The 21,994-nt window shown below is 36.9% G+C and overlaps 1 protein-coding gene across 1 annotated transcript in view; it reads right to left on the reverse strand.

Annotated features, from left to right (window-relative positions):
• The window catches only part of LOC127156340 (von Willebrand factor A domain-containing protein 5A-like), a 51,535-nt gene extending 30,263 nt beyond the window's left edge, over positions 1-21,272 (reverse strand). Inside the window, 27 exon segments of the mRNA XM_051099106.1 lie at positions 1,096-1,235; positions 1,449-1,595; positions 1,786-1,824; positions 2,130-2,147; positions 4,334-4,387; positions 5,015-5,068; positions 5,663-5,698; positions 9,299-9,331; positions 10,483-10,536; positions 11,133-11,201; positions 12,954-13,001; positions 14,371-14,397; positions 14,653-14,736; positions 15,279-15,314; positions 15,869-16,086; positions 16,182-16,285; positions 16,375-16,533; positions 16,627-16,741; positions 16,820-16,899; positions 16,985-17,129; positions 17,210-17,298; positions 17,382-17,557; positions 17,630-17,744; positions 17,820-18,020; positions 18,022-18,225; positions 18,323-18,525; positions 21,152-21,272. Of these exon segments, the coding sequence (XP_050955063.1) occupies positions 1,096-1,235; positions 1,449-1,595; positions 1,786-1,824; positions 2,130-2,147; positions 4,334-4,387; positions 5,015-5,068; positions 5,663-5,698; positions 9,299-9,331; positions 10,483-10,536; positions 11,133-11,201; positions 12,954-13,001; positions 14,371-14,397; positions 14,653-14,736; positions 15,279-15,314; positions 15,869-16,086; positions 16,182-16,285; positions 16,375-16,533; positions 16,627-16,741; positions 16,820-16,899; positions 16,985-17,129; positions 17,210-17,298; positions 17,382-17,557; positions 17,630-17,744; positions 17,820-18,020; positions 18,022-18,225; positions 18,323-18,525; positions 21,152-21,197 (2,694 nt within the window). The 5' untranslated portion in view covers positions 21,198-21,272.
• Positions 21,273-21,994: the final 722 nt, after the last annotated feature.

Raw genomic sequence — 21,994 nt, forward strand, 5'->3', positions numbered from 1 at the left:
GAAACTGATATTTCCCACTGACACACTACAGCAAAAAATAGAAATCACTGACTTAAAACTGTTTAGATGGTGAAAATACTAGTGTTCCAATCATTTTGGCCACCACTGTATGAAGTGTTCAGATGTAAAAGACTAAAAATGTGCAGTTTGAAATTTTCTTCTAAAATGAGTATATTTTAAGGCCTAAGTGTCTTCAAGACTAAGTGTCGTATAATTAACAGGTGGAGACCAGCATGGTGGATTTGTGCCTTGGGGACCAGACAACGACATCCCAGACCTTCGCCATTGTTACAGGCCGTGCCACTGAAGCCACTGACTTGTTGCCGGGAAATTTCTCCACCTTGCAGTATATTATGTTGATGGACATAAGTCTTCATGTGTGAATTTTATTATTATTATTTTTTTTTAAGACCAACTGTTTTTTCTGGCCAATTGCAACATGTTTTAAATTGTCATATGTATTGTCTGGTGGACACTTTGTTTGGCTTAGTTTTAATCGCACAATGTTTAGAACGATTCTCATGTGGTAATCATTCATTTTTGAGTGTTCTGCTGCTGCAATGTTAACAAAGAATGGGAATCCACAGTGCCTAGTTTACACAGTTTTGTGTTTTAAAGTAACTGATCTACTAAAATTGTTGTTTTATGTGTCTGTAATGGTTGGATAAAATGTTTTTGCAGCTGCACCCATTTGAAAATTGTTTTAAAAAGAAATAAAACTCATTAAATTAATATTTACAGTTGCATTTTTTTGTGTGTTTCTAACTGTATTACAGAAAAGCAATAATAATTTTACATTCTTCTGTGATTATTTATTATTATTGGTAAATATAAAGGTAGCAAGGCAATAAGACAAAAAATAACCCAATGATTAGGTTATGTTTAACCCAGCAACACAGTCAACCTGACCCACTGGTTGGGTCAAATAAACAACCCAGCATTCTGGGTCAAATGGTTAAACCCAGCACTTGGGTCAAAACAACCCAACGCGTGTTCTGTCCCATAGTTACCCAGCGGCTGGGTTAAGGTTGGGTTATTTTTTAACCCAGCACTTTTTAGAGTGTGGCTGACTTATTATTTCATCACATCTCTCACCTGTGCTGGTTTCTGACTGTTCAGCGCATCCTTCCTCTTTCCAAACACATCAGCCAGTGTGGCGTCCAGATCCCAGCAGCCTGACGCCTTTTGAAGAGAAACCAATTGAAGAAGTGTCCCTTCTGGGGGCTCAGGAGCAGCTGAACACACACACACACACACAATTAGGATAACAGTAAAATGGATAGATAAAGTCTAAAGTATGTTAACAGGAGAGAAGAACACTATCATAAAACATAAAAACAAGGTTGTCGCTTACTTATATAATTCAGTCTTTCTGAAGCCCACATACAAATGTAAATTGTTAAGGAAGCTATGTGAAAATCATAATTAGGGGCAGAGCAAGTACGCACTCAAAGTTTTCAGGGGTTTTCCGCTTCTTCTTATTCCACTTTTTTTTTTCTCATTCCAATCTTTTTTGTCTTCTTTATAGTCCCATTCTTGTCTGCAATCTACGTCGTCATCTTTATCATCAAAGCCTTGGAAGCCCACAGAACCATCTATAAGTTATGAAATTTTACATGAACGCTAAATATCAAATCAACACTTTAAATGTATTAAACTAGCCACTGGGCCACCCCTTGTGCACAGCCCTGGAGTGTTTGATTCAAAAACTGATGCCAAGAAAACAACAATCATTGCTTTATACATTTCATACTTCACAGAACTATTACATTGCGGTGTATTTACCTGCCAGTGACAAGTCATATCCATGCCTCACAAGACCTACTGGCACCAAAACGAATGGTCAGAAGAGATTCAGAAACAGTTAAAAACAGACACATGCAAAAGAACTAACAAACAAAAAAGCTCTAGAACAGGGATAGACTGATGTGCATTTCTTGTGTAGAAAGGAATCAATTTACCACATCTTTTCTAAAACAGAAACATTTACATTTTAATGAGGTCAAATCAACACCTTAATTGTCTTAAGCAGTGAAGTGACAAGAAAAGCATTTAAATCCATGCCATCAGGGAAATGCAAAACACGCATATATGTTTTGAAAAAGAAGAGTCTATATTATTTATCTTACCAATCAAGTCTTCCATATCTAAAAAAACAAAAAAAAACAAATACAATTTGCATCAAAATAAGCTGCTCATTTTATATATAATTGAAGAGTTTATTTGCAAAAACAAGTAACTCAGTTTTTTTTTACATTAAAAAAAAAAATGTATTTTTTATTATGCTATCATGTTTTTGTTTTGTTATGTTAGTTAGCTGTATTTTTTAGTTATTTTTACTTAATCAAAATAACCCAAATGCAGTTTGATTAAGATTAACTGGAATGCGCATTGAAAAAAAAATTCAAAATTTTCAAAATTGTTAAAATCATTTTTTTGCAAATGAACTTTTCGTATATATATATATATATATATATATATATATACGCGCACACACACATACATATATGTGTGTGTATATGTGCATATATATATATATATATATATATATATATATAAAACAAAATATAGTTAAAGGGGTCATCGGATGTAAAGTTCACTTTTACATGTTGTTTGAACATAAATGTGTGTTGGAAGTGTGTGTACACATCTACCCTATAATGACAACAATTCACCCAGCGGTTTTTAATTAATCTGTAAAAATAATTTCCCCTTTTTCCAATCAAGCTATTCTCAGGTTCTTGTCTGTGTGACGTCATCGAGGTGATCGAGGTATTGTGTTGTTGGATGTAATAATAAACATAGTGGTCGTCATTTACTCCCGACATCTGAGCAGCTGAAGATGCAGTGGATTACATGTGTTTGTGAAGGGAATGGGCCTCCAGATCTACATAAATGCATCTATGTTTGCGCAAATCATTCATGATACAACTTCACTTACAGCAGAAGTGAGTATTTTATAGGATTTTATTAATCTTTGCAATCGCCTTTCCTAATAACGTGCTAATTAGCAAGTTTCGCTGCTAAATGCGGCTAAGTAAACAGACCAGCTCGTCACTCCACAGACAGAATTAGGGGGCAGTGTGAACAGAGCTCATTTGCATTTAAAGGAACATCCAACAGAATGGGTTAATTTCTGCAGAGCTGATTTTGACAGGGCAAAAAGGTGTTGTTTAACACTACCATTGGGAAATTTTAACCAAAGTATGTTATAGACTTTTCATTAAGACCCTAAGGAATCATATCAACTTGTGCAAAATGGGCATCCGATGACCCCTTTAAGAAATATCACACAACCAAAGGCCTAAACAGGGCTTAATCCCATAACAACACCAATGGGAGTGGAAAGTTCTGTGGCTGACCTACTGACAATACATAAATCATAGAACACAGATGCATTAAATCAATTCTATAATGACCAACCCAATCTATTAGGAGCACAGCAAACTGGCATAGGGTCACAAACAATTAGAGCCAACATAACATGCCAAAAACATGTTAATCACTGCAATAATGAATCAATACTAAACACTTAAGTATTTACTGATTAAAACTCAAAAATTGAAATTTTGTTTGTTTTTTTGGCCAGGCAGTTTATATCTTAACAAGGATAGATTTTCGAAACTGTAAAAATGCATTTGTTTTCTATAAAGATTTTTTGTAACAGACTGAATGAACATGTACAACAGAAAAAGTGCATTATCTTAATCAACAATAATTTCTTCAAACATCACTGTAGTACAGGGGTTCTCAACTCTGGCCCTTGAGGTCCACTTTGCTACAGCATTTAGCTCCAACCTTGATCAAACTCACCTGCCTGTGCAGTAAGTGTCTAGTGATCCTGAAGACCTTGATTAGCTTGTTAATGTGTTAATTAGGGTTAGAGCTAAACTCTGCAGGAAAGTGGACCTGGAAGGCCAGAGTTGAAAACCCCCTAGCTAATGTGTAATTATGGTCATAAGTTACCGCTGAATAAGCGGACCCAATTATGACTGAAGTGTTTTAACAGGAGTCACACACCACGCACAATGCAGTTCACTCACTAGTGTAACTAGCACACAAGTGAAGCTAAAGAATGTGAAACACAAATGGAAGAGTCCATGATGTTTCCTTTGAATCCTCCCTTCTGTAAGCAGTTAATGAGGTACGCTTGTGTATCATTTGTTTGTTTTCAGTTCCCTGACATCTGTCATCCATGTTAGTGGTGAGGAATTGATGTTCTGAGTAAACCATCAGTGAAATTCAAGAACTCTTGCTCATGCGTTACAGGATGGAGTGACAAGCACATAGCTCACTCTTTGACAAAACTAACATTACTTTGAGATACACTTACTTTGTGACCTACGTATAGTACGTTCAGAGAGCCGTGGTTGAGCAAGTGGTGCTTCTACAGACAGAAACCAAAGGTCAGAACATATTTAGATCTGGAGAAACAGTCAAGAACAGAAACATCCAACAGTTCTTTGTCAAAGAACTCATAAAAGAGGTACACTCAGCAATTTTAGCACTCAAGTCATTTCTTGCGACGTTTGCCTTAGCAAATACCACAAACACATTCTTGCAGACACAAGAAACCCACAATGATTGAAGAAAACCACCTACCACATCAACCCTAAAAACACCTGTACATTTTACCCTCTTAATGAGGTCAAATCAACACCTCAAATGTGTTAAAATGTTAAGTGACAAGATAAACATGTGCAATGTGGAAATTTCATATTTTTAATCACATTTTAACTGGATTTTTTTCTTTAGAAAATAGTTAACCCTGGGTCATAACCCAGGTCACCAGCCTGCGGTCTAAAAATAGTAACTGATATTTAGCTGAAAATGTAACAATGCAAACGTTTTCTGTAAGGGGTAGGTTTAGGGTTAAAGAAATAACATATAATAACAGAATGAATGAACACACACCACAGAAAAAAAACCCCGCAATTTTAATCGACAATTATTTCTTCAAACATCACATACCTTATTCTTCGACAAACCTAACAGTACTTTGAGCTGCACTTACTTCGTGACATACGCTCAATACGTTCAGAGGTCTCTGGCTGAGCAGGTGGTGCACCTACAGGCAGAGAAAACAAGGTCAAAACGGATTCAGATCTGGAGAAACAGCCAAGAACAGACACATCCAGCAGATCTAACTAGAAAAGCTCTGGAATAGAGATGAATTGATATGGACATGTTTGATCCAGAGACAATTTTGGTATAATCCTAAAGGCCGAAACACCTTAAATGTATTGCGCTAGCCACTGGGCCATCCCCTGTGCCCTGGTGTGTTTAATTCACAAACTGATTCAATGCAGACATTCACGAAAACAGACTACATTGGATGCACTGTCTGTTTCACGCTGTAGATTCAGACTTTTTGTTGTGAATTTTAGTTACTGTGTGGTGTCTCACTGTCTTTCAGTGTCTTACACCATGAGTGCTGCAGTTTTAAAATGTTGTGCCAAGTTAAATGTAGTTCAACTTTGGAAAAGAGTGCTTCCAGCATAAATGACCTCTTACTCATTTTTAACTCTCAGTAGTTGTGTGGTTTGGTAAGGCTTGTAAATCAGTAATTAAATGTACCAATTTTGTAATATGCCATAAAAACAACAATTATTGCTTGAAACATTTCATACTTTACAGAACTATTAAACTGAGGTGCATTTACCTGTCAGTGACAAAGCACTTCCATATTCCTGAAACACTACAGGCAATGAAACCAAAGGTCAGAACAGATTCAGAAACAGTTAAAAACAAACACATCCAAAAGAACTAACAAACATAAAAAGCTGTGGAACAGGGATAGATTGATGTGTGTTTCCTGTGTAGAAAAGAATCAATTTAGCACATCTTAAAACAGAAACATTTACAACAGATGCATTCGAACAGTCGACCAGAACTGCCGAATCAGGACAGCCCTAATCAATATCTAAAAAACAAATACACTGTGAAGTGACAATGAACTACAGTATGTTGAATTTATAATTAATTATAACCGCACTCACGAAGTAGCTCACAGAAGCTTTATTAAAATTATCGAGTTAACGCAAGGGCGGAGCTAATTAGCCACCCCACTCACAACTGCTTCGTTTTTTTTTTCTTGACAAGAAATGTGTTAATGTAGTCACAGAATATCTTTACGACCATCAAACAAGTGACTTTTCAGACGCGCACTCCAACTTCATTCCAGTGACAGGCGTTAGTCAAACGAGTGCGGAAAAGGTACCTGTGATGAGCTTCAGTAGAACAACAGTGAACAGTGTTATACTGTGCTCGTAGCTGTAGTAAAAGCACAAATGAAACTACGAGCATGCAATGTAGTATTTATACAGTCAGTTAAGTCATGAAGTTACCATAAAGCTTCCTTAAAACTGTGCATGCAAGTATTTGTTAGTCTCATTTAAAAACATGTCTCTGAAATGCAGTGGTTTTAAAAATGTCCTGGAGCAGCCCAGCACTGTCTCTCTCATCCAAAACACCCCATTCAACTCGTCAGCTCATTAGTAGTGAAAAGGTAAAGAGAGTTGTGAGAAAATACGATGAGTGACAGATCCGCGTCATGTTGAGCAGCAGCAGCTCTTAAAGTAACAGCAGCCAAAATAACCTAATATTCCAGCTGCTTTGATGTCTGTTAATCAAAGAAAAAAGACACCTAAACAAAAGCATGTAAAAGTAGAGTAGTCAATATGTTTTATCTTACCACAAACTGGAGACGCAGCTTGACGCAGTTTCCCTAAAGGAAAAAAAACAAACTAAATTTCACATCCTGTTAACTTTTAAGTGACAGGGACTCATTTAGTGCTCTCTGTTTAGAGCTGTGGTTTGGTGAGGCTTATAAATCAATAATTAAATGTACCAGTTTTGTAAAAAGCAATTAAAACAACAATTGTTTCTTCAAATATTATTGCATTGTGCATCCGTATTATATAATGCTGACTGTACAGTTTATACAGAATGGACTTCTTCACTCTGACTGTCACAATTTCTGTCACCATTTGACATTTGTCCCGTCACTGAAATGAACATTTATCCAGTAAAGGGTTTCTGTGACTGTGAATATGATGCACGTGACTAGCTGTTGGTTGCTAAGCAGCATCTAGTGTAAATATTTTAAAGTGCATTGTTTCATTCTGTATAAATTTGGCACCGCGATACAGGGTTAACAGGGTAAAAGCTGTTAGCTCTGCTCCGGAGCATACCCTACTTCAAAATCACAAGCATGAAAGGTTAATTTACACAGGGTTAAAAACGGTGTGTAGAACATAAATAATCTGGAGTTATGTGGTGTGTGAAAAGTCCTAATATGAGAGGAGCTTGTCATTAAACAAGTTGCTCATTTATTTTTACTTTCTTTTTTTACATAATTTAAAATTTTAGAAAAATTATGTTTTAATGTTTTTATTTCGAAGTTGGTAACTAGACACCATTCACATGCAATGTGATGAGGTCACATGATTGCAATGTCGCATACTTTTTTGAATCATTTAGTATGGAAAATGCCTTTAACATACTATATTTATTGAACAGTAGGTAGTATAAAGTGTATAATCAGTACGTAGTGAGCAAGTGAACTAGAATTCCATTCCAAACATAAACATAGTGTCTGTCAACCTCATGACATGTTTGGCAGTTAATCTGTGTGTGTGTGTGGTCCAGGGATTCACTACATTCTGGGGACCAAATGTCCCCTTACTGATAGATTTTTGAAACGGTAAAGATGCATATGTTTCCTGTAAAGGTATAGGTTTAAAGAAATAACATTAACAGAATTAATGAACACACACCACAGGAAAAAAAAACATATAATCTTAAATCAACAATTATTTCTTCAAACATCACATACCTCACTCTTTGACAAAACTAACAGTACTTTGAGCTGCACTTACTTCGTGACATACGCTCAATACGTTCAGAGGTCTCTGGCTGAGCAGGTGGTGCATCTACATGCAGAGAAAACAAGGTCAAAACGGATTCAGATCTGGAGAAACAACCAAGAACAGACACATCCAGCAGATCTAGCTAGAAACGCTCTGGAATAGAGATGAATTGATATAGACATGTTTGACCCAGAGACAAATGTGCTATAATCCTAAAGGCCGAAACACTTTAAATGTATTGCGCTAGCCACTGGGCCATCCCCTGTGCCCTGGTGTGTTTGATTCACAAACTGATTCAATGCAGACATTCATGAAAACAGACTACATTGGATGCACTGTTTGTTTCGTGCTGTAGATTCAGACTTTTTGTTGTGAATTTTGGTTAATGTGTGGTGTCTCACTGTCTTTCAGTGTCTTACACCATGAGTGCTGCAGGTCAGAACAGATTCAGAAACAGTTAAAAACAAACATATCCAAAAGAACTAACAAACATAAAAAGCTTTGGAACAGCGATAGATTGATGTGTGTTTCCTGTGTAGAAAAGAATCCATTTAGCACATCTTCTCTAAAACAGAAACATTTACATTAGATGCATTCGAACAGTCGACCAGAACTGCCGAATCAGGACAGCCCTAATCAATATCTAAAAAACAAATACACTGTGAAGTGACAATGAACTACAGTATGTTGAATTTATAATTAATTTTAACCGCACTCACGAAGTAGCTCACAGAAGCATTATTAAAATTATTGAGTTAACGCAGGGGCGGAGCTAATTAGCCACCCCACTCACAACTGCTTCGTTTTTTTTTTCTTGACAAGAAATGTGTTAATGTAGTCACAGAATATCTTTACGACCATCAAACAAGTGACTTTTCAGATGCTCACTCCAACTTCATTCCAGTGACAGGCGTTAGTCAAACGAGTGCGGAAAAGGTACCTGTGATGAGCTTAAGTAGAACAACAGTGAACAGTGTTATACTGTGCTCGTAGCTGTAGTAAAAGCGCAAATGAAACTACGAGCATGCAATGTAGTATTTATACAGTCAGTTAAGTCATGAAGTTACCATAAAGCTTCCTTAAAACTGTGCATGCATGTAAGTATTTGTTGGTCTCATTTAAGAACATGTCTCTGAAATGCAGTGGTTTTAAAAATGTCCTGGAGCAGCCCAGCACTGTCTCTCTCATCCAAAACACCCCATTCAACTCATCAGCTCATTAGCAACATTAGTAGTGAAAAGGTAAAGAGAGTTGTGAGAAAATACGATGAGTGACAGATCCGGGTCATGTTGAGCAGCAGCAGCTCTTAAAGTAACAGCAGCCAAAATAACCTAATATTCCAGCTGCTTTGATGTCTGTTAATCAAAGAAAAAAGACACCTAAACAAAAGCATGTAAAAGAAGAGTAGTCAATATGTTTTATCTTACCACAAATTGGAGACGCAGCTTGACGCAGTTTCCCTAAAGGAAAAAAAAAAACTAAATTTCACATCCTGTTAACTTTTAAGTGACAGGGACTCATTTAGTGCTCTCTGTTTAGAGCTGTGGTTTGGTGAGGCTTATAAATCAATAATTAAATGTACCAGTTTTGTAAAAAGCAATTAAAACAACAATTGTTTCTTCAAATATTATTGCATTGTGCATCCGTATTATATAATGCTGACTGTACAGTTTATACAGAATGGACTTCTTCACTCTAATTGTCACAATTTCTGTCACCATTTGACATTTGTCCCGTCACTGAAATGAACGTTTATCCAGTAAAGGGTTTCTGGGACTGTGAATATGATGCACGTGACTAGCTGTTGGTTGCTAAGCAGCATCTAGTGTAAATATTTTAAAGTGCATTGTTTCATTCTGTATAAATTTGGCACCGCGATACAGGGTTAACAGGGTAAAAGCTGTTAGCTCTGCTCCGGAGCATACCCTACTTCAAAATCACAAGCATGAAAGGTTAATTTACACAGGGTTAAAAACGGTGTGTAGAACATAAATAATCTGGAGTTATGTGGTGTGTGAAAAGTCCTAATATGAGAGGAGCTTGTCATTAAACAAGTTGCTCATTTATTTTTACTTTCTTTTTTTACATAATTTTAAATTTTAGAAAAATTATGTTTTAATGTTTTTATTTCGAAGTTGGTAACTAGACACCATTCACATGCAATGTGATGAGGTCACATGATTGCAATGTCGCATACTTTTTTGAATCATTTAGTATGGAAAATGCCTTTAACATACTATATTTATTGAACAGTAGGTAGTATAAAGTGTATAATCAGTATGTAGTTAGCAAGTGAACTAGAATTCCATTCCAAACATAAACATAGTGTCTGTCAACCTCATGACATGTTTGGCAGTTAATCTGTGTGTGTGTGTGGTAGAGGGATTCACTACATTCTGGGGACCAAATGTCCCCTTACTGATAGATTTTTGAAACGGTAAAGATGCATATGTTTCCTGTAAAGGATAGGTTTAAAGAAATAACATTAACAGAATTAATGAACACACACCACAGGAAAAAAAAACATATAATCTTAAATCAACAATTATTTCTTCAAACATCACATACCTTATTCTTCGACAAACCTAACATTACTTTGAGCTGCACTTACTTCGTGACATACGCTCAATACGTTCAGAGGTCTCTGGCTGAGCAGGTGGTGCATCTACAGGCAGAGAAAACAAGGTCAAAACAGATTCAGATCTGGAGAAACAACCAAGAACAGACACATCCAGCAGATCTAACTAAAAAAGCTCTGGAATAGAGATGAATTGATATGGACATGTTTGATCCAGAGACAATTTTGGTATAATCCTAAAGGCCGAAACACCTTAAATGTATTGCGCTAGCCACTGGGCCATCCCCAGTGCCCTGGTGTGTTTGATTCACAAACTGATTCAATGCAGACATTCATGAAAACAGACTACATTGGATGCACTGTCTGTTTCGTGCTGTAGATTCAGACTTGCAATTTTGGTTACTGTGTGGTGTCTCACTGTCTTTCAGTGTCTTACACCATGAGTGCTGCAGTTTTAAAATGTTGTGCCAAGTTAAATGTAGTTCAACTTTGGAAAAAGAGTGCTTCCAGCGTAAATGACCTCTTACTCATTCTTAACTCTCAGTAGTTGTGTGGTTTGGTAAGGCTTGTAAATCAATAATTAAATGTGCCAATTTTGTAATATGCCATAAAAACAACAATTATTGCTTTAAACATTTCATACTTTACATACTTTCATAACTATTAAACTGAGGTGCATTTACCTAAGGGTGACAAAGCACTTCCACGTTCCACAGAAAAAGCTTCGGAACCGCGATAGAATGATGTGTTCCCTGTGTAGAAAAGAATCCATTTACCACATCTTCTTTAAAACAGAACTATTTACATTTTAATGAATTCAAATCAACAACTCCTGCTTTCATTGAATAGAGGTTACGTTCCTGGAGATATTCCCTATCGAGCATTCACTATGCATTGCGAAGACTGCAATGGGAATGATATACAATCCCGCTGTGAGAGTGGTGAAGATCAGACCAAAACAAGGATAAGACCACACCAAGCATGAGGTAAAACAGCACACAATTCCCAACCAATAGCAACACCACTAGGGAAGTCTGTGGATGTCTTAGTCTCATCAGACCATAGAACATAGTTCCAGTTCATGCTCTTGGACAGGTTGTCTTCAGCAAACTGTTTGCGGGATTTCTTGTAAACTAGCTTCAGAAAAGGCTTCCTTCTTGGATGACGCCAGTGCACTGACTTGTTGCAGTGTGCAGCATATGGTCTGAGCACTGACAAGCTGACCTTCTACTTCCGCAACCTCTAAAGCAATGCTGGTAGCACTCATGCATCTGTTTTTTGAAGCCAGGTTCCGCACCTGATGCACAGAACGAGTACTCAACTTCGTTGATCGACCCTTGCGAGGCCTATTCTGAATGGAACCCGTCTTGGAAAACCTCTGTATGACCCTGGCCACAGTACTGTAACTCAGTTTCAGGTTATTACTGAACCTCTTATAGCCTAGGCCATCTTTGTGGAGAGCAACAACTGAGAAGATATACTAAAATGATTGCTGAAATATGAGAAGTTACTCTGTGTGTATGTGTGGTCCAGGTATTCCCTACATTCTGGGGACCAAACGTCCCCTCAATGACAGATTTTTTATATTGTAAAAATGCATCTGTTTTCTATAAAGGATAGGTTTAATGGGATTAACATAAGGGTCATTCTATAGTTAGGTGTACATTTAGAATGTGACAATGTGAAGATTTTTTTTTCCTTATTCCCTAAAACCCAAACATGACCTTACATAGCTGCTTTGTAACAATCTATATTGTATAATCTGCTATATAAATAAAGTGATCTGTAGGAATATGTGCATCAAATACCATATACCATTGCTACTGTTCACCATGTTACCTTCACTGGGCAACACAGTTGACAGGTAATTTAGTTGACATTTTTAGTCTTCTGGGCCTAAACTCAACATGGAAGCCTACATCTACTGAGCATATGGTATATTTAGTAATAGATTTTTTTTAAAAAACAAAACATAAGTTTTAGTTAAATTGTCTTGTTAAAATCTGCAGCAATAATACTTGTGTAACACTGTTGACAGTCAATTAATCCACTCACACAAATAAAACGAGTTATATCACAATAAACACTTATTATTTTTGAAGCGCACACCCAAATGTCTTGATAACCTAATCTAACTAAAGGCAAAACTATAAAATTAATTTATATTTGAGGTAATTTTCATGCTTAAATGCAAAGTAAAATGAGCAGCTTTACAAAATCGGACAGCTGAATACCAGGGTTCTGTGTGAAATGACCATCATTTTTTGTGACTGAGAAAGATATAATTGTGTACTAGAAAATTAAGCATTAGGGCTTTATATTGATGAAAATATATTTAAAATATACTTCACGGACATGAGATGTACCCACAATTGTAGAATAACCAATAAACAGACTGAATGAACACTACAGAAAAAATGCATAATCTTAATCAACCATCATTTCTTCAAATATCACATACCTCACTGTTTGACAACACTAAGATTTCATTGATGAGCACTTACTCAGTGACCTAGTACTTCCAGAGGTCCGTGGTGGAACAGATGGTGCATCTATAGACAGAGAAACCAAAGGATTATATCTGGAGAGACTACCAAGAATAGTCAAAATAAACTGCTCATGCCAAATGTAAACTGTGAAGTGACAAAAGAAGGACCTACAGTATGTTGAAATCATGATTTTAAATGCATTTTCACATTGGAGATTGCCATGCGAAAGCTACTGCCACACACATTCTTTGACTTTCTATATATGAGACATATTTTAAAAAAAGCATTTGAACACACTATAATGAGACGAACACATCAAATGTGCTGTAGTCAGTATTGGACAAGTTACTTCCAAAATGTAATACAATATTTATTACTAGCTACTGTTTTTTAAAAGTAATTAGTTACATTACAATATTACTGTCTCTGAATTGTAATTTGTTACACTACTTCTGAGTTACTTTCACCAAAATATCCACAGTAGTACGACTAGGCATTATAGTATACCAAAACATAGTTTATTGCTGCTCATTATCAGTGCTGGGAGTAACGCATTAAAAAAGTAATAATATTACGGTAGTATATTACTTTTTGCTGTAACGCAGTAATATAACGCATTACTAATAAAATTTGGGTAATATTATTACTCCGTACAATCATAGTAACGCAAGTTACAACAACATATTTTAACTCAAAATTAAGTGGTGAACTTACCTACACCACAAAACAGCACCAGAGAATTTTCTCTGATGAAAAAAATGGGAGTGTGTCCATCTCACACATATAGAATGCGTCTCGGCAGTCATTTTAACCATCGAATTCCAGCAACAGAAAATAGACAAACTATTTTACACACAGATTTTTTTCTCTGGTGCTGTTTTGCGGTGTAGGTAAATTGAAAAATTGAGTGTGTACTATTATCGACGCACTATTTACCTGTTTAATATTGTAAAGCTGCTTTGACAATCTATATTGTAAAAAGCGCTATATACACTCTTAAAAATAAAGCTGCTTCACCTTCAACCTTTTTTGTCTTAATGGTTCCATAAAAAAACTAACATCTGAAGAACCTTTCTGTTTTACAAAAGGTTATTTGTGGCAAAAGAAGTTTCTTCAGATTATAAAAATGTAAGAAAGAGATGATTCTTTAAAGAACCTTTGACTGAATGGTTCTTTGTGGAACCAAAAATGGTTCTTCTATGACATTGCTTGAAGAACCTTTTGAAGCACCTTTATTTTTAAGAGTGTAAATAAAGATGACATGACTTGACTAGAAAGCTACAGCCAGGTGAGTTTTTAACATCGTCAGAACAAAACTCTGCAGGATTGTGGCTCTCCACAGATATGTTGGCCACCCCTGATATATATTCCATGCAAACCCACATATACATACCAGAACAACCAAACATAGACACAATATAATTCATCTTACCATCCATTAAATGCCACAAATTCACCCCTAAAAAAATGCAAAAGTAAACTTTAGTTTTAGAATTAATAATACTTAATTAATTACATTAACAGCCTTAATAAAAATAAGAACTAAAGCATTTAAAATTTTAAAATAATGTAATAAAGAATTAAAACAATAAAATTAAAACAATAATTAAGTGTACCAAATTAGTAATATGTTATAAAAAAACAACAATCACTGCTTTAAACATTTCATACTTTACTCTTTAACAAAACTAATAACAAACTAATGTGCATTCACCTTGCCTGATGTGATCTAAGAGCCCTGAGTATGTTGGCTGATTGGCTACAGGCAGAGAAACTAAAGGTCCGAATAGATTCATATCTGGAGAAATATCCAAAAATAGACAGATCCAATAGACACAGCAACAGCATGTGTGTCTGTGACAGGTACATTGGTTTTGAAATTAAAGGAAAGAAGGACACAGATGTATCCTCATTGAAATAACACATACACACACACACACACAATCAGCTTGTGTCTGCACTTTTTTCTGCAGCAAGTCTGTCTGCTGTCTTTAAAAAAAACTGTATATTTTACATTTTAATGAGGTCATATCAACACCTCAAATGTATTAAACTAGCCACCTGACAACCCCCAGTGCACGGCCCGTTGCATACGTAACACCATGAGTGTTGCAGTTTTAAGATGTTGTGATAACTAAATGTAGTTCAACTTTTGGAACAGAGCACTTCCTGTGTGAACAACCCCTTACTCATTCTGAACTCTCAGTAGTTATGTACTTTGATGAGGCTTGTAAATCAATGATTAAATGTACCAATTTTATAATATGTCATGAAAAGAATGATCATTGCTGCACACATTTCATTATTATTTACATAACTGTTAGACTGAGGTGCATTTACCTGCCAGTGATGAGGCACATCCACGGCATGGCAGAGCTACAGGCAATAAAAGCAAAGGTCAAAACAGATTTAGATCAAAAAGTCAAAAACAGACAGAACTAACAAACAAACACACAACAACAACAACAAGAAAAGCTTTGAAATAGGGATGAATTGATATGATTTTTCGACCCAAAGCAGTTTTGCTATAACCTTCATGAAATCAATCAACACCTCAAATTTATTAAAATGTGAAGTGACAAGAAAAGCATTTGAATATCAATAAAATTGCACTGATGTGACAGAGGGTAAAGAAGAGTCTATATTACACATTCATAAGAGCAAATGAGAAACATTTATTTAGTAATCTCAGATTTAAATTAGTTGAAGTTTACTTCACATCAAAATGAGCTGCACACAACAAATGTAAACTGTCACTTGGCAATTATCTGTTTTGAAATAATAACTATTTTTTAACATTTTCTGAAAAATATGTAATTGGTGCTTATCAGTGGCAAAAGCCACTGCCACATATTGGCACCTAGGGATTTTCTATATACAGTGCATTTATGAAGGATTTGTTTTCAAAAGTTCACAATGAGAACACTAACTGTATGTCGGCACTCTTCTCTGCAGCAGGGGTCCTTTCACAGTCTGTCTGCTGTCTTTATTCACAGAAATGAAGGCTGTATGAACACTGCTCACTCCTGCTTGAACACTGAGCTCCACCATCCTGCTCCTGATGCCCTCAACATCTGCACCAACTGACCTCTCCTTCTGCTCCAGAGAACGGATCAGGGTCCGAGCCGCCAGCCGGTGAATGGACAACCTGTAGAAACATGGAGTAAATTTGTTGAATTAGAAAAGTAAACAGTTGATGTCGCTCCAATTCAATGTGTTTTTATATGTGTTTGTGTGTGTTACCCTGTTTCCTCAGTTGGTTTGAGGGAGAAGTGGAGCTGGTTTGTTACTTGTTGATCTTTAAGACTATATTTGACTGTCACTGATCCCTCAGAGCCTCCTGAACTCTGTAAGTAAGGGAAAAGTCAGATTTTTGATAATCTAAACAAATGAGAGACACTGGTATTGTAAAGAATCACATGCTACATCATCTCACCTCTCCTTTAAGTTGGGCATAAATGAGTGTCCTTTGACCTTGGAAGAGCACATTGATTGGTAGAGACAGTGTGTCAACAGTAACGCCATCAGGAAGGGTCCAATCCACAGAGATATTAACCACAGCGGGCTGCAGTGCAAACCTGAGCGACTGCATCACCTGATATAGTTTGAGGAGAAAGAGAAACCATTGAGACATTTGATCATTTGATGGGAAACATTTGTGCCTGTGAAATCCAGTGGAGAGCTTTACTTTGGGCTGCATGCGGTCGGTGTCTGTGATGAACTGAGCGTGACCAGATCCCTCCCTGGCCATTCCTGTGATGAGGGCGGCACTTGCACCCTCACCAATCCCGAATGAGAAACACCTGAAGACACAATGAACTCTGTTACTGTTAGAGATGAAGATATGAATGATGGACAGATTAAACTCAGCAGACCTTTACCTGTGAGAGTGAGCATGACTTTTCACCAGGTCCAGCACCGCTTTAGTGTTTCCCACCTCTCCATCAGTGAAGATGAACAGCTGAAGAGAGAAAAACATCTGATAAGCCTTATTATACTTTTACACATATATCAATGAGTAGTAGGTTCATGTTGAGGTGTTGTACCTGTCTGGGGTGATCGGGGTAACAGTGCTGACTGTAGATGTGTTTTAGAGGCTGTAAAATCTCTGTGCCGCCCATGTCTGCTCGCATTTCCTTCACTCTCTTCAGAGCCTGATCCATTGTGTCCTGATTGTACACGACACTTCGACTGTGAAGACAGAAAAACATCTCATCTCCACTGACACATTTAAATACTGAATATCTATGAATGAAGATCTAGTTACTAACAGGAAGAAGGACTCAAAACGAGAGCCAAATCCATAGATATTGAAGTAGCATCCCATGGGCAGACTCTTCAACAGTAACAGCAGAGTGTCCTATAGAGAGACATGGACAGAAATTCAAGTGTGTCTCATCTGAATATACATCAACAGAGCAAAAAGCACAAATTAAATCTTACCTTTGCACTTTCTATGCGCATTTGTGCTCCTTTCCCATGATGCATCATGCTGCCCATACTGCCTGATCTGTCAATCACAAAAACAAACTCACCACGTGTTGCCAGTGATTTCATCTCTTCCTCTGGGAACTCTGGGTACAAACTTATCATGACCACTGGGTCCCTCATCAGAGAGCCTGAAAAGAGAGAAAGAGTCGATGACACACTGATCACTCAATCCCATAATCCCAGTGATCTGCAGGTCATACCTGGTGGGGCAGTGGTCACTCCTGCCTCCACTATAGCAGAGGGCTGATGGGTATCCTGATAGTACACAAACAGCTCAACATCCTTATCAAACATGTGACCAGGACTCAGATTCACCTACACACACAAACAACACATGCATAAAACTGCTCTGCTCACACATCCAGATAAACACATGAAGACACACAGTACCGTAGCCTGACTGTGATCAGAGTGGAGGAACACTAGAGGATCCAGAGTGCAGTTGGACTCTATTTTGGAGATGGGCTTTGGAGAGCTCACATGGACACTGAGAGTCAGCGTGTAGGGAACAGCTCCTGATGAAATCTCTGAGACTATACCAGCACCTGAACCTGAAGCAGCTGCTGTAGGACCTGCTGGTGTATATCGGGGGGTTGAGTACAGCCGGCAGACAGAGGCGCAGCGAGTGGTCGGCCTGCACAGTGAGCTCGATGATGTAGATGATGGTGACGGCAGCGTTCTGACCCGCAGACAGACACCCAACACTCATTTTGAACACATCAGGACTCTCTTCACTCTCTTCCAACAGAAACGCCTGCTGACCCGAACTCACAGCATCATCATACTGATACCTCGCCTGCAAGATACAGTTTTGTTATGTGATATATGATTTATGATTTATATATATTCTATATATTCAAATCAATGTCTTGCAGGTTCGTATTTGGACTCACACTCTGTCTGTCTTGCACCTCTGCCACAATCTCCTGCTCTCCGATCTTGGCACTGAAGTGGCAGACAGCAGCATCAGCAGGCAGAGGGAAGACGAACAAGGCCTCCAGGGGGCGCTCTTCCTCATTCACATACTGCAGAGTGGAGGAGACTGTGGCTACATGATCCTGAACCCGAACCTCTACTGAGATGCTCTTCAGAGGCACTGAACCACACAAACAAACACAACACAAATACAGCTCAAAAACAGCATAACAACACTACAAATAGGGCTGCACAATAAATCGCATGCGACTGTCAGGCGCGTTTAGTCAGTGAAGCCAGTACTGTGATTAGTAGTAAATCTCCATCACGAACATTCAGCTGGAGCAGCAATTAATACACAGAGCCGTAAGTCACTGACAAGCTATGCATATGAATCGCATTCGATTATGAGTCTGAGTTTGTGTAGCTTGTTTTACGATAAACAAAGGAGAACGAGGTTTGTGACAACCTGTCCTATGTGATATTTATGAAAAATACTTTTTGTCTGGAAGAACATCCTTTCAGTTAAAACCTACATTCATTATATGGTAATGCTGAGATAAAGCCCTTACGACCAACTTCCCTTTGTTAAAAACACCACAGCTGTCCCACCGAGTAAAAAAAGTTTTAATTTAGGAAGCAGATGACAGTATACACATATTTCTCAGTCACAACACTCTCATAGTTCTCCATTTTCAAACTCTGTTAGAGGATTTCAAAAGTGATCGAAAGTGAAAATCAATCAACAAACCTACTGCCTTTGAATCTGCACAGACAGACTTATTTAATGAGTAAATCTATTTTTTTTAACAAACTGAACAAGTTGTTGAATTTGGCTCATGAATATTAAGGTTATTGGAGAAGCAGGTATCACTCAGATTTATGACCCAAACAAATTTTCTATACAGCTTCCAAATTATTATATTTTTAACAATTAGTTTGATGGTGCTGAGTGATATTGCACAACACACAAAAAAGAGAAAAATAAAGAATAATAACACTAAATAATTAATAAAAAATAAAAACGAAAGAAAGAAAGAAAGTAAAGTAAATTCCAGGGTTGTAAAGTAACAAATAACAAGTAACAAAGTAACAAATAAAAAATAATAAAAGAGAAAAATAATCCCAATAAATAATTAATAAAACAATAAAAAAGAAAGAAAAAAAAAAAAAAAAGCAAGGAGGCAAGAAACCATCTGTCAATTTTTTCAAGAAATAAAAATTTGTATACTTTTTAAGCACAAAATCTTGTGTAGCATAAGCTCTGGGATGCACGTTCTTGAACGATTCGTTCATTTTGAACAAATCTTTAATGTGGCTCAGGAAGAACGAGTCATCTCAGGGAGTGATTCGTTCAGTTGCGCATGCGCAACATCCTACTAGGTTCTGTACTGGAATTTGTTCACCTGTTTCAAGTCTTCGGGTTTTTCAAGTCGTTCGTTCATCTTATGGGGCTGTCACGTGATGAACGAACGACTCAAACTCGAAAACTTGTCAGAAAAGAGGTGAGGTGAGCTAATCATAGACTAAAGACCCAGGTAAACAATGAATTAATCTTTTCTGTTTCTTATAGCATTATAGTTTTGTCTTGTTTGTAGTGTGATCAACGTTTGTGTAAGCAGTAGATGTGTTAGGGAAGTAACACGTAACATTTTAATTGTATTTTGCTAAAATGAACGAAATTACTCGAAAAAAGATTTGTTCATTTTGCTGAACGAGACTCAAAGGTCCAAGACGGTAAAATGATCCGTTTAAGGTCATTGTCATTGATCACGTTTAAGTTCATTGTCTGTGTACTCCAGCTCAAAAAACTCCATCTTATTTTCTCCTACAACTTCAAAATCGTCCGACATCGTTGTACCTTTTTGTTTGTAAACAGCGCTTGACTTACTTGCACTTTTTTAGTCTTTGTGTGTTCACTTTGTAAACACTGGGCCTGTAGTTCCGCCTACATTCCGCATGACCTTTCGACCTGATTCAATAGTACGTAGTGTTGTGAACGCACATCCCAGAACCTGTGCTACACAAGCTTTTGTGCTTAAACAGTATACACATTTTTATTTTCCTGAAAAAATGACAGATAATTTCGCTAGATAAGACCTTTCTTCCTCGGCTGGGATTGTTTAGAGCCTTTTGAAGCTGCATTTAAACTACATTTTGAAAGTTTAAAATCGGGGCACCAATGAAGTCCATTATATGGAGAAAAATCCTGAAATGCTTTCCTCAGGCTCACACAGTGGGTGTGGCTAAAGGTGCAACGCACTGACACATTCCATGCTAATCAACGTATTTTCATGATTGACGTAATCAATGACGTCGACGAATCGAGCAGCCCTATTCCAAACCAAAATGCTATTTTTCTTGAAATATGTCTGCAAGTTTTATTTCCATTGACAAAAATGAAAATATATGCCCATTTTTGGACTTTGACATTGGTATTGACATACAATCATTTTTAAAGTTATAGTTTTATTCTTACATGTACTATGTATTATTAGCCCCGAGATACTTAATGTCAGTGAATAAATGTATAGATACGCATTAATTATGTATATTAATTGGGACATGTCCCACCCGTAAATTACACCTAATTACAGTTTCCGAGTTTAAGAACATGACATGTGACAACTTCACCCTTATGAAATTTATGAAAACTACTCTTTTTGGTTAAAACTGACCTGCGTTATTTTTTATTAAGCCCTCGTTACAAACTTCCCTGTGTGAAAAAAAACACCCCAACTCTATTACATATTTAACATATTTTCATTTAGGAAACAGGTAGCCTAACAATAAAAGTGAACTCATACCTGGCTCATTTTTCTTAGACACAAGACCGCAGATCTCCATTCTCATGCTCCGTTAAACAAAATAACTAGATGATCTAATTCAAAAGTGACCAAGAGCTTTTAAATCTCTGTCAGATCTTACCAGACAAACTCATTTAATGAACAAATGAATGAGAGTTTCTACCATGACCAACTGTTCGGGGAAGTGGGAGATGAATTTAGGAAGTAAAGCCTAAACCCCACTAAAACACCACTGTAGTATCAGTCAGAGACTGAATATTACGTAATGCAGAAGCCAGTAATCCTCGAAGCAGCTTCCAAATATACGGCTGATTCTTCTATTAGGTGTAATCATTGTAGATATTCTATTAACTTTTTATTGTATCTCAATTACCTTTTCCTAATTTAATATATTAGCATCTTTTGCACAATTAATGTCTGAACATACTACGCGTTATCTGAAATTTCACAAAAAACTGTGAAATACAACCCCAGTTCTGGAAAAGTTGGGACATTTCGTGAAATGACATAAAATCAAGAAGATGTTATCTGTTCATTGTCTTTAACCTTTATTTGAGCAAGTACTAAAAAAAAATTCCAATGTTTTCAGTGGCCAACTTTTAGTTTCATTTTGAAAATATAACCACATTTTGATTTTCATGGCTGCAACACACTCCAGAAAAAAGTGAAAAGGTTATAGAATATCCAAATTAAACTGTTTTGAAACAGTTCACAGTAAGCAGGTGAAATGGAAATAGGTGAGGATATCTTTTTTGGGTATAAAAGGAGCATTTCAGTCCTTGCAAGCAAAGTTGGATCATGTCTTTGTGCCAAATTTCATGACAAAAGTGTCAAACAATTCAA

This window comes from Labeo rohita, chromosome 25 (genome assembly GCF_022985175.1).
Source record: "Labeo rohita strain BAU-BD-2019 chromosome 25, IGBB_LRoh.1.0, whole genome shotgun sequence".
Lineage (NCBI taxonomy): Eukaryota > Metazoa > Chordata > Actinopteri > Cypriniformes > Cyprinidae > Labeo > Labeo rohita.